The 12,526-nt window shown below is 40.4% G+C and overlaps 1 protein-coding gene across 2 annotated transcripts in view; it reads right to left on the reverse strand.

The window, feature by feature from the left end:
- Window positions 1–12,526, reverse strand: part of snx9b (sorting nexin 9b) — a 209,218-nt gene that overhangs the window by 109,295 nt on the left and 87,397 nt on the right. For both annotated transcript variants that reach the window (XM_048601167.1, XM_048601168.1), the window contains 2 exons: window positions 9,527–9,601; window positions 329–487 (listed from right to left, as the gene is read on the reverse strand). In XM_048601167.1, coding sequence (XP_048457124.1) covers window positions 329–487; window positions 9,527–9,601 — 234 coding nt within the window. The remainder of the gene's footprint in view (window positions 1–328; window positions 488–9,526; window positions 9,602–12,526) is intronic.

Consider the following 12,526-nt stretch of genomic DNA (forward strand, 5'->3'; position numbering starts at 1 on the left):
AACAAACGGAGGGAAAAAGGAATCTGCTATTAGCTACATTTTTACATTGTGAAAAGAAGTGTCAGCATTCCTGAACAACTCATGAAGAAAAAAGTCTGCAGTTCTTTTATTGAAGCAAATGAAGTAATTCTTCACAAGTCTATTTCCAGACTCATCAAATACTTGGTCTCTGTTTAGGTTATAACAAAGCATTCACACAAAAATTGAATTCAGAACAGCCTTCCTACAAAGTCGCTCTCTTGTTCATTCATCATATTGGAGTAAACCACAGAGTGTTAATCTTGTGAAGTTAGTATTGGCAAGAAATGCATTGACGGATGTGCAGTACCTGATTGTTTGGGGTGAATGAACTTCCAAACACTGGACTTCCACTATAGCCAGCTTGACTTGATGAGAAGGGATCAAAAGCTGCCAGATTTGTTCCTGTGCTCTGTGCTTTTCCACTGGGTCCAAAGGGTACAGTGCTACCGCCACTTTCTGAAATCATCTAAGAAGTAAAAGTAAAGATTTTTCCTGATTTCTCCACAATAAGTAAAACAGTTGAGCAGAAATGGGTTACAGATCCTCTCAAAGTTTTGGTTGCGCTTTTGGGATGGTTTAAACCACACAGGCTCCCGTGTCTTTACCAGAGAGTTAATTTAAATTCGACAGAAGCAGAACCAGAGGAAATAGAAAAGTAGAAAGTGTCAAGCACAGCCAAAATAGAAAATAATGTTTAAAATGCATAATAAAAAGGCACTATCAGAATAATCATAGCGACAGCAAGAAGAATGCCAATTCAAATGCACAAAATGTGGTAAACGATACACGAACAAAAACCCTCTGAAGAGTCATTAGACTCGAAACATTATCCCTGCTTCTTCCCCACAAATGCTGCCAGACCTGCTGAGATTTGGCAGCAGTTTCTATTTTGTTTCAGATCACCAGCATCTGCAGTTCTTTGTTTTAATACATTGTGATAAATGATTATGATTTAATTATTATTATGGAGACGTGGCGACAGGGTGATTAGGACTCATTCTCAGAATGGCAGGTTACCACCAGTCAGGTACTGCAACGATAAATACTAGGTGCTGTCGTTCACCATCTATTTAAACGATATGGATACGGGGATCACTGTAATATTTCCAAATCTGCTAATAACACTAAACTGATGGGAATGAAAGAAGACTTCAAGCTGACTTAGGCAGGCTAAGTGAATGGATTAGAACATGGTAGATGGAATACTATGTAAATAAAGTGTGAAGCTATTCATTTTGCTGGCAAAAGCAGAAAGGCAAAGTATTTTTTTTTAAAATGGGGAGTGGTTGGAAAGTGCAAGTTGGGTGTCCTTGTTCATGAGTCATGAAAAGCTAGCAGATTCAGCAAGCAAAGAGGCCTCCACTGCAACAGGAATCAAGTATGGGAGTAACAATTGCTGCAAAATGTATAAAGCTTTGTTGTAAGCTCACCCGATGTATTGTTTACAGTTTTCTCCCCCTTTTCTAAAGGAGGGAATATACTTACCACAGATGGAGTCCAAATCAAATTTGCCAGATTAGTCCCTGGAATGTTGTGGTTATCTTGTGGGGAAGGATTGAGGAGACGTGATCCGCATTCCCTAGTTTTGTAGAATGAAGGGTGACCTAATTGAAACTTACAAAAATTCTTACAGGGTTTAACAGGGTGGATGTAGGTAAGATGTAACCTGGTTGGCAACTCTAGGGGATACAATCTCAGTCTTAAATGACATGACCTTTTTCCTGAGATGAAAAGGAATTTGTTCACTTGGAGGGTGATGAATCTTTGGAATTCTTTTTCCCAAAGGGCTGTGAAACTTAATTAATGAGCATATTCAAGTAAACAAGGTTTCTGAAGACTAAGTACATCAAGATGATGCCGGAAAGTGGCACTGAGATAACTGATTCATCATGATCTAACTTTGGTGGAGCAGGCTCAATGGGCTGACTAGAAGAAGCTATACTTGCTCCTAATGCTATTCAAAGTAAATGAAAAGTGCCTTAAATCACCTAGACCATTATCTTTGTGACTTTGTAGCATTTCAAATAAATTGTCAACACCACTTGCCGGAGGGCAAGAGTGGCCAAAGTAAAAGACCAAAAATGTTTTGTGACAAGGAATTATATAACACTTTATGATTTTGAATGGAAGGCAAACGCTTCTGTCCATATCAAGTCGTTAGAAATGTTAGTTTTCCTCTTGTTTACTACCTATTTCTATTGAGACTGCGCACCAATGCATTTATATAAAATCAAAGTGACCTCAATGCTTCAGCATTTGTGCATGTAATGTGGGATGAAGTACATTACTAACAACAAAACGTGACCTTGCTGAATTACATACATTGGGACAAAGCAATGCTGTAGCCCTTTCACATCTCAACTTTTCCAAATTTCAACTTCTCATGACCTTCTCAAGGGCAACGAGAAATGGGCAAGAAAGGCCTTTGCTAACAACATCAATGCAAGATACATTTAAAAAGCTGTTAAACTTTGAAGTGACCGCAGAGCCAGTTTAAAAGAAAAACCAAAAAAAAAAAAGCAGAGTTGTAACATTTGGTGCAACATTACTGCTAAAGCTTGCCTAATGTAGACTTTTTGAAAAAATAAAAACATAATACCTGCGCTTTTTAAGTGCTACATTAAAAAGGGTACCTATTCTCATGTAGGTTTCACGCAAACTCTGTATATTCTATGAGAGCAGAAAATGCAGTGAGGCCATTTTCCCCACAGTGACACTGGAAGAGGGTTTGCAAGTAAGGACAGAGGTACATGCCTGTCACCTTTTCCAGTTCCCACAAGTACATTACCAGTGACAGGCACAGCACCAGATGGCCTTCTCGGCTGTGGGCCAATTAGAGGCTTTCAAGTGTACAATTAATACCAAGTTAAGGTCTCCTCCAACCATCAGTGGAAATTGACCCACAGCAGGTTGTCAGGTGGAGAGGAATCAGATGCCTCTTTTTTGGACACATTTTGCCCACCTGGAACCTCCTTCAACATATCTACAAGACAGCTTGCATTTCTTGGCCTCACTTGTCCTATCCATTCTAGTCCCCATCATTGCAGGGAATAACTGGCAGGCACCGGCAAGACCCCCGATTTAATTACATCTGGGTTCCATTGCTCTTTGCCAGGGGACAGCATGCAGTTCCAGAAGTGACAACCAGTATTACAGACAACACCAGGACCCCAATCTAATTAAGTGACAGATACAAAATGATTGTGGGGCAAGCTGATGTAATGCAAGTAGTCTTGCCACAACTACTACACCAGAGAACAGGGGACAGGGACCCTGTCCCAATGCAAAATTCAATACAGAAATGTCAACATTTGTACTTATTATTTCATGGGACAGGAGTACAATTGGCAAGGCCAGGATTTGCTATTCATCCCCAATTACTGTAGAAAAGGTGGTGCAAACCACGTTCTTGAATTAATCCATGTGGTACATACAGTGCGTTAGGATTGCAGTTTCAGGATACTGACCCAGCAAAAGTGAAACAACATTAATATTAGTTCTAAGTTAAGATTGTTTATTGTTTGGAAGGGAACCTGCAGGTGATGGTCTGCCCATGCATCTGTTGTCCTTGTGTTCTCTACCACCTAGAACGGCAAGTTTGGAAGGTGCCATCAGAAGGCGCTTTGGAGAGTTGCTGCTGTGCTTCATATCTGTAATACTCTGTGCTTTCACTGTGTTAGTGGTAGAGAATAATTATTCAACTTGGTGCTTCGAGTACCAATCATGCAAATTATCCTACCTGGTTTTGACTGCCCAAGTGCTACTGGAGCCAAACTCATCCATACAATTGGAGAATATTTCATTAAACTCTTGATTTGTACTTGTAGACAGTGAACAGGCTTTGGGGAGCCAGGTGATGCATTACTTGTTGGAGATGTTCCTGTCTCTGACCTGCTCCTATATCACAATATTTAAAAAGCTGGTCCAGTTCAGTTTTTTCAAATAAAAGACTAGCATTCCTATATTGCTTTCCATCACCATCAGCCATCTCAGTTCTTCACAGCCAATACAGCAAGTTTTCAAGTGCAGTTAGTGTTTAAAAAAAGTAGCCAATTTGCACCCAACAAACTCCCACAAAAGGACAGTGCAGTAATGAGTAGACAATCTATTTTTGTGATAGAGGGGGAAATATTCATCACAATACTGGGTTTAACGTCCCTGCTCTCTTTGAAATACTGCCATGGATGTTTAACATTTAAAACAGTATCTCCAACAATGCAGCATCACACTGGAGTGTCAATCTTGTTTCATGTGTTCAAGTCCTGGAGTACACTGGAGTCCAGAATCTTACGATTCCGAGGAAATGGTATGACCAACTGGTTAAATGGTAGCATCCAGGACTTTGAATGATGTTAATGCTGTTGAATATCAAGGAGAAACGTTAAATTATCTCTCAATAGAGATGGTCATTGCCATGTGCGACAAATGCCACTCACCACATGCCACTCATGGAAGCCTGAATGTTGTCTAGGTATTAAAAATATGTACATAGATTGCTTTAGAGATTGAGTCATCGCAAATACCACTGAAAACTGTGCCTTCAGTGAACATTACCACTTCAAACCTCGTGATGAATAGGTCCTAATGAAGTGAATAAAGATGATTGGGATTAGATACTACCTTGAGCTCTTGCAGTGATGTCCTGAACTTAGATGATTGATCTCCAAAACCATAACTATCTCCCTCTGTTTTAGGGCTGAGTCTAATCAGTAGAGACTTTCCATTCTGATCCATGGGATCTGAGTCAATGTGAAGATTTCAAGGCAACTTCCTTCTACTATTATACCAGCTCCTCTGGTTGAACTGTCCAGCTAAAGGAACAGGATGCAGCCAGGCATGAAAACGGAGACATCTGGAATATTAGTTAAAATTTACGATGGAGAGAATGCTTGTCTTAGACTGTTGTTTGTCTAGCCCATGAGACAGCTCTCCCAAATTTTGGCGCAAGCCCAAGATCATTGGGAGGACTTTGCAGGACAACTGGGAAGAATGTTCATTATCATTTCCAGTGCCTTGGTAAATGGAAGATGGCTATTTTGGTTTTACTCCTAATCAGCATTGTAATAATTTGATACAACGATTGGTTGAGATAGGAATCCACATAGCAATGCAGTTACCTGTGTCCCAAAGCACAAGGCTGGATCTCTAGATTACTATTCCTGTAACATTATGCTTATGCCATGGTCCCCTGTTGAACTACTTTTCATATTATAATAATCTGATAATTGGAAGGGACAGTGAACTGGTGTGCCAACTTTTAGTAGTCATGCAAGTTCAAAGTCCCACTCTGTTGTTCAAATTTGTTGAAAGCAGCCACCTGCTAGTGAAGAGGACAAAGGGGGAAAATTGGTGGGGGGTGGGGGGGATGGAAAAGAAGCAGGCTTGCAATACTTCAATATTCTTAACAATTTGCAATAAGGAGCATGGGATGAGGTCAGGGTGAAAAATATTTCAGTCCTCCTCAAGTGTAAGTGGTACATAGTATGAAAACTGGAAGGGAACTCATTCACACTTAGCAGTCAGAAAGGCAAAGTAATTTTATTGTGCAAGAACAGAAGTAAATTAATAAAGCCCTCATGCCGATTCTGTAATGCAATTAGATCCTGGTTGATCTCTACATTAATCTAAAATTTACCCACTTTGGGCTCCACATAAACTAAAAAAAAAACCAAAATTTTAATTTTTTGATAGAAAAAGCCTTGAAAGCATTTTTAGGGAGAGCCATACACTCTATTACCCTTCACATGAATGCAACTTTACCCCTGATCAGCTCAGTTCTAATTAAGGTTTAATTCCTCATTCTGAAGGCCTCATGAGTCTTTCATTGTTTGACTCATTCAGTCCAGATGAGATGTATTCTAGAGGAGTTAAGAGTAGAAATTATGGCCACAATCTTACATTACCACCGCTTGGAGAAAAACTGAAGGATTGAAAATGTTACAGGGGAGAAGGACAAACTTGGCAAATTGCAGGTCAGTCAGCTGAATGTTGGTGGTGTAGAAGCTTTTAAGAGCATAATCCAGGACACAGATAAGTAGTTACTTGGAAAAGCATGAATAGATAAAGCACAGATTTATTTACAGCAAATCAAACTTTCCTAACTTGGAAAAGTTTTATGATGAAGAGAGTACAGTCGATATTGTACTTCCAAAAAGCATTTGATAAAATACTACAGGCTGGACTGGTTAGCAAATTTGAAGCTATGGAACAAAGAAGGGTTGCATAAATTGGTTTAGGAATAGAAAACACAAATCTGTAGTTCAGGGCTTTTACTGATCTGGAGGGAGGTACACTATGAAGCTACAAAGGATTCAGTTTTAAGGCCATTGCTGTTTCTGATTTACATTAAAATACTTGGGCTTAGTGGTTGAAGAGGAAAGGGACTATTTTAAAATCTGCAAGTGATACAAAATTTGGAAGTATAGTTAACAGTGGAGGAGGATCAAGAGGACAAAGACAGGCTGATGAAACACGAGGTGTGCACACTAAAAATTTCAATTCAGAAACATGTCATGCGATATCTTTTGGTGGGATGGATTAGGAGCAACACAAGGAAAGTTGCATAATTTTTTTTTTAAAAGGGAGCGCAAGAAGTTACGTGGTTTTGTTGGTGCACAAATTTTAGAAGGTGACAGGACAGATTAACAAAGCAGTTAATAGAAGCATTTGGGATACCAGGCCTTATTTTTAGCACAAAATACAAAAGCCCAGGATGCATCAAAGATATCATTTACATCGAGCTTTAAAGCCTTGAAAATCCCTCCAAAAACAGCAACTGATTTCTACATAACGCAAAGTGCCAGAGCGGGTGTGGGTGATTGCTATTTTGATATGTCATCAATATCTAATGCAAATTCTGAATCCAATTTATGCAACCCTTTTCTGTTCCATTGCTTCAATGGGTATGTCTTAAATTCCAGCCCAACTTTGTAACAGCCTATTACACCAGTTTGATCCATTGCACTCAGTTCGATGGCATCAGAAAGAAAAATAACCATTTATGTCATGAAAATTGAGACTGCTATTAAGAGTATAGCATGTCAAAGCTGAAAAGTGATGGGGAGGAATTGACTTGTTTGTAGAATATACGCAAAAACACCATGTTATCACACTGCTGTTATGCAATAACAGCAAATAGTTGGCTTCACCCGTTCCTCAAATTTTTCAGCTACCTTACCTTTCCAAGGTAATCAGAGGTAGCCTGGGTACTTTTGGGGTCCAAACATGACAGCTTGTGCAATATATAGCAAGGAGGGATCTGGTCAGGGTAGCCATTAACCCACAGAATAGCTCTGATGCACCCCATTTCAGTATCAAGCTTGCATGTTGATCAACTGACCCTATTGGTGGGTGGGTGGGGTGGGGGGAGCTCAGGCTGGGGAAAGGTAGGTGATATGGTGATAGGTGATGCAGGTAAGGGGTTATATTGATTGGTCAGTGGGAAGGGTGGAGCAGATAGATAAGTAGGAAGATGGGCAGGTTGCACGCACCAACCAACCCAACCCAACTTTCTGGTCCCCATCCATTTTAATTCCCCCTCCTACTCCCCTGGCGTAAATGTCCATCCTTGGCCTCCTCCATTGTCAGATTGAAGTCAAACGTAAACGGGAAGAACAACACATGACTTTCACCTTGAGAGCTTACAGCCTAAGGGCCCGAATATTGACTTCACAATCCCTCCCACAGCCTTATCCCATGTCCCGTCTCCCTGACCTGTCCATCTTCCAACTCACCTATCCGCTCTACCTTGCCACTGACCACGATAACCCCTTAGCTGCATCCACCTATCACCATCCCACCTACCCTTCCCCTTCCCTAGTCCCAGCCCAGCCCCAGCCCCAGCCCCAGCCCCCTCCCTCTATTTCTGGGCTCCTTTCCACCTCCCCAATCCCAAAACACAGTTTCCTGCTCCTCTAACGCTCTCTGACCTGCTGTGTTTGTCCAACTCCACGTTTATTGACTCTGGCTGCCAGCATCTCCAATCCTGACAGTCTCCTAGCCGCTTTGGTTTGTCATTTATATAAATGATTTAGATGAAAATATAGAAAACATGGTGTCATCCACAAACTGACTAACCAAGACTGGCGATATTGTAGACAGTGAAGAAGGATATCTAAGGTTGCAAAGAGATCTTGATCAATTGGGTGAATCACCTGAAAGTGGCAGGTGGAGTTTAAATTGGATAAATAAAAGAGGTATTGCATTTTAGTAAAACAAACAGACAAGACTTACACAATTAAAAGTAGGGCCTTGGGAAGTGTTGAAAAAGAGAGATCTAGTGGTTCGGGTCCATAAGCCTTTGAAGTTTGCATCACATATAGTTAGGGTGGTTAAGAAGGCATTTAGCAAGCTTGCCTTCATTGCTCAGACCATTATGAGCAGCACAGTGGCTCGGTGGTTAGCACTGCTGCCTCACAGCAACAGGGACCTGGGTTTGATTCCACCCTTGGGCGACTGTCTGTGTGGAGTTTGCATATTCTCCCCACGTCTGCGTGGGTTTTCTCCGGCTGCTCTGGTTTCCTCCCACAGTCCAAAGATGTGCAGGTTAGGTGGATTGGCCATGCTAAATTGCCCATAGTGTCCAGGGATGTGTCGATTAGGTGGGTTATAGGGGGATGGGTCTGGGTGGGATGTCGGAGGGTCAGTGTGGACCTGTTGGGTCAAAGGGCCTGTTTGCACACTGTAGGGATTTGACGATGACGATGACGATGACGATGACGATGACGATGACGACGACGACGACGACGACGACGACGACGACGACGACGACGACTTGAGTACAGGAATTGGGACAATATGTTGGAGGCCTCTTATGGAGTACTGTGTCCAGTTTTGGTTGCAAAATTATAGGAAGGATATTACTGAACTGTAAAGGCCCCAGAAAAGATTTATTAGGATGTTGCCAGGAATGGAGGGTTTGAGTTTTAAGCAGAAGCTGGATTGGCTGGGACTTTTCTCACTAGAGCATAGGAGGTTGAGAAATAATCAGGGGTACAGATAAGGTGAATAGCATGTGTCTTTTCCCTAGGGTGGGGGATTTCAAGACTAGGGGCCACACTTTTAAGGGGAGAGGAGAAAGATTTGAAAAAGACACGAGGGGCAATTTTTTTGACACATAATGGTTCGCATGTAGAATCAACATCCAGAGGAAGTGATGGATGCGGATACAGTTACAACATTTAAAAGACATTTAGATAAGTACATGAATAAGAAATGTTTGGAGGAATAAGCATTGGCAGGTGAGATGAGCTTAGTTTGGGATTATGGTTGAACTGAAGGATCTGTTTCCGTGCTTTATGACTGAGGGCAAAATGAAAAGCTTGGGACAAAATGTGTAATACTCAAGTTCTGTAGTACCAAATAACTTTTTCTCCCACATTTGCAGGAGATAAATGGCCAACATGATATGTTTTGGGTCTTTTAACTATTCAGAGGAAATAAAAAGGTAACAAATATGAAATATTGTTACCACTATTATATTTATTATGAAGAAGCAACTACCCACCTCCACATAGTCTGTTGGAACAAGTCCAGTCATTCCCAGAGCATTTGATGCTTCACACCATCCACCACCGACATCCTGAAATCAAGGCAAACATTTAATTCTGTTTTTAAAAAAAATGCACAGAAAGCATTTCTTGTTTATTCTTGCCTTGATTAGCTATACGCAAAGCTAGAAAGCGAGGCTTCATGCAAGAAAAATTTTAACTTTTACGAAGTCTCCGAAGCCAAGAAACCATGGATCTTTCCCTCAGTTTTTAAATGTCTAATAGTTCCTAAAAGAAGCCAATGTGTGGGACGGAAAATGCAGTTTACTGTTTTATCTTTTACATTTTCCCTATTTCTTTGTGTGTGGACCCACTAAAAATTGTTAGTGGAATACATTCCACAGCTGTGGTGCATTTACTTAATTGGTTTCCAAACAGCCATTAACCATTACCTTACAACACATCTCCACTGAACCTTAAAAGGGGAGCCAAGAATATTCCAGCTAATTAAGCACAAGTCCATAAGTTAGCTCTTTGGTCTAAGGGTCTGATTCTCATTTATAGGGTTTTTCTGGCACAGTAGTAGTGTCCCTGCCTCTAAGCCACAAGGCCTAGGTTCAAGTCCCATCTGTTCCAGACATGTGTAATTACATCTCTGAACAGGTTGATTAGGAAAAATATGTTAATTAAAAAAAATTAAATTCAAAAAGATACCTGATGCTGTTTAGGGGCTCTTGTGGCACAGAGGTAGTGGACCAGGAGGCCTGGAATAGGAACAATTTGCCTCAGCACTTCTATATTATAGTGATGCACTCTCTCATATTTAAAAACAACATTGCGAGAAAAGCACTGCTAATACATTAGATCTGCCAAGTTCCCTTCACAAACTAAATGGCTATTAGATTTCAACATCCTCTGCATCTGGTCTTGACAGTGTTTTGCAGGACATAGTTATAGTTATATAACTTTGGCACATAATCATTTAAGTTCCAGATAAGCCAACTTCCTCCACTGTTGAAAAATTATGTTTCAGAAATCTAAGCTGCATCACTGAATAATACCACTGCATGACTCAGAGTGGTGATATATAGATTCTGTCCGAGTTCCCAGTTTCCATAAGCCTAGTTTAGAGTAGCAGGAAGTAGAAGCTAGAAAACTAGCCACAGAAAAAAAGAAAATCCTGAAAACAGTTTTATTCCTCTTCTGGTAAATAGCTTAGGCTTTCCCTAAATTAATAATTCAATTGTTTCCTGGAGCTGAATCTCAGAAGAGATGAGAGCATAGCCCAAAAGGCAAGGTACTTATCTGAAAATATTGGAAAAACATTTTTTTTAAAAAACGAAATAAATTAATTAAACCCTGCTGATTGCTCATTCATACTAATCCAGACCAGAAAGAGTTTTGGTTTCCGAGTTGGAACAAGTCAAGCTGCAAGCTGCCAAATTAAATAGCAATAATGCTTATGTTTACCTTTACAACATTACTCCTATCTACACAGTTGCCATCTCCAAATTCAATTTAATTTGTGTCTTTCTTGTCATGCAGAAGAGTGTGGAAGATGGCAGAATATAAAAGGGAGCTAAAGGGCACATGCAGATATGAAAGGCAAGAGAAAGACAGAAATTGCTGACCTTGGCATGAGCAGAAATCTACCTTTTATCCAAATCAACATCCCAGGTAAATCAAACCAAAATCGTGCACTCTACCAACTTACAGTTAAGGCCTACTGGAGACCATACGCAAACAATAGCAAAAATTAGCCCAAACGCCCTCTTTTCAAAACATTAAACTGCACCTCACAACATTAAATAGTACACAATCATAATGCTAAATAAGCAGGGCTTTACCAAAATATTAATGTGATATGCTTAGCTTTTTTTCCATTAAACTTGCAGAATGAAGCCAATTAGCCTATCATGTCTGCACCAGCTCTTCAAATGAGCATCACTACCTACTGCCAATTTCCTGCATTTTCCCCATACCTTTGTGCATTATTTCTCTCAAAATAATCATCCCAATGCCTGTTGAATGCCTCAATTGAACCTGCTACCAGCACACTTGCAGACAATGCATTTCATATGTAACTACTCAGAGTGAAAGTTTCTTTTTCTCATGTCACATTTGCTTCTTTTATGAACCTCTCTAAATCTGCGCCCTCTGGTTCTTCATCCTTTTATAAGCAGGCATACAGTTTCTCGTTATCCACTCTATCCAGCCAACTCATGATTTTGAAATCCTCTCTCAGATCTCTTCTTAGCCTTCTTCTCTCCAAGGAGAACAGTTCCAACTTCTTCAACCTATTCTCATAGCTGAAGTTTTCCATCTTTAGAACCGTTCTTGTAAATCACTACTGCAGCGTTTCCAATGCATCCAAATTCTTCGTATAATGTGGCTCCCAGTAACTGAACACAACACTCCAGTGGAGGTCTCTGAGGTCTATTATACAAGCTTAGGCCAGACTGTTCTAAGCACTTAGAGCCTAGTTTAATTCTAGGGATAAAGTTCCCTTCTCTTACTTAGCGCCAATCCTTCCTTCCCTTCTCCCAACTTTTCCAAAGCAGCACAGCACTACAGTTATGCTAAATAGATCCAGACCAGTTCTAATATCTTAACAGTTTTATTCAAAACATAACATTGTGCCATTTCCACCCATTCAGCATGTCATTAACAAAAACATCTCCTTCCACACTCCAACTGCAGCATTCTGAAGGATACGTCCCCTCCAAATCACTTGAATGTTAACCTTGTTTACCTCTCTCCACAGTGCTCCCTGACATGTTGAGTATTTCCAGAATATTTTGGTTTTATTGAGGGATGTTTGTTAGGTAATCATATCAAGAAGTAGGAAAACAAGTACATTAGATAGAGATGAGATACAAATTAGACATGTGGTAACAGTGGCAGAGTGGTAAAGTCAGCAGACTCCATGTCAAGGCTTAGGGTTTTGAATTCCACTACAGCTGGTGGTGGAATTAAAATTTTTCTTTTTTTTTTTGGGGGGGGGGTTGTGCGGCTGC

Source organism: Rhincodon typus, chromosome 9 (genome assembly GCF_021869965.1).
Source record: "Rhincodon typus isolate 14 chromosome 9, sRhiTyp1.1, whole genome shotgun sequence".
Taxonomy (NCBI): Eukaryota; Metazoa; Chordata; class Chondrichthyes; order Orectolobiformes; family Rhincodontidae; genus Rhincodon; species Rhincodon typus.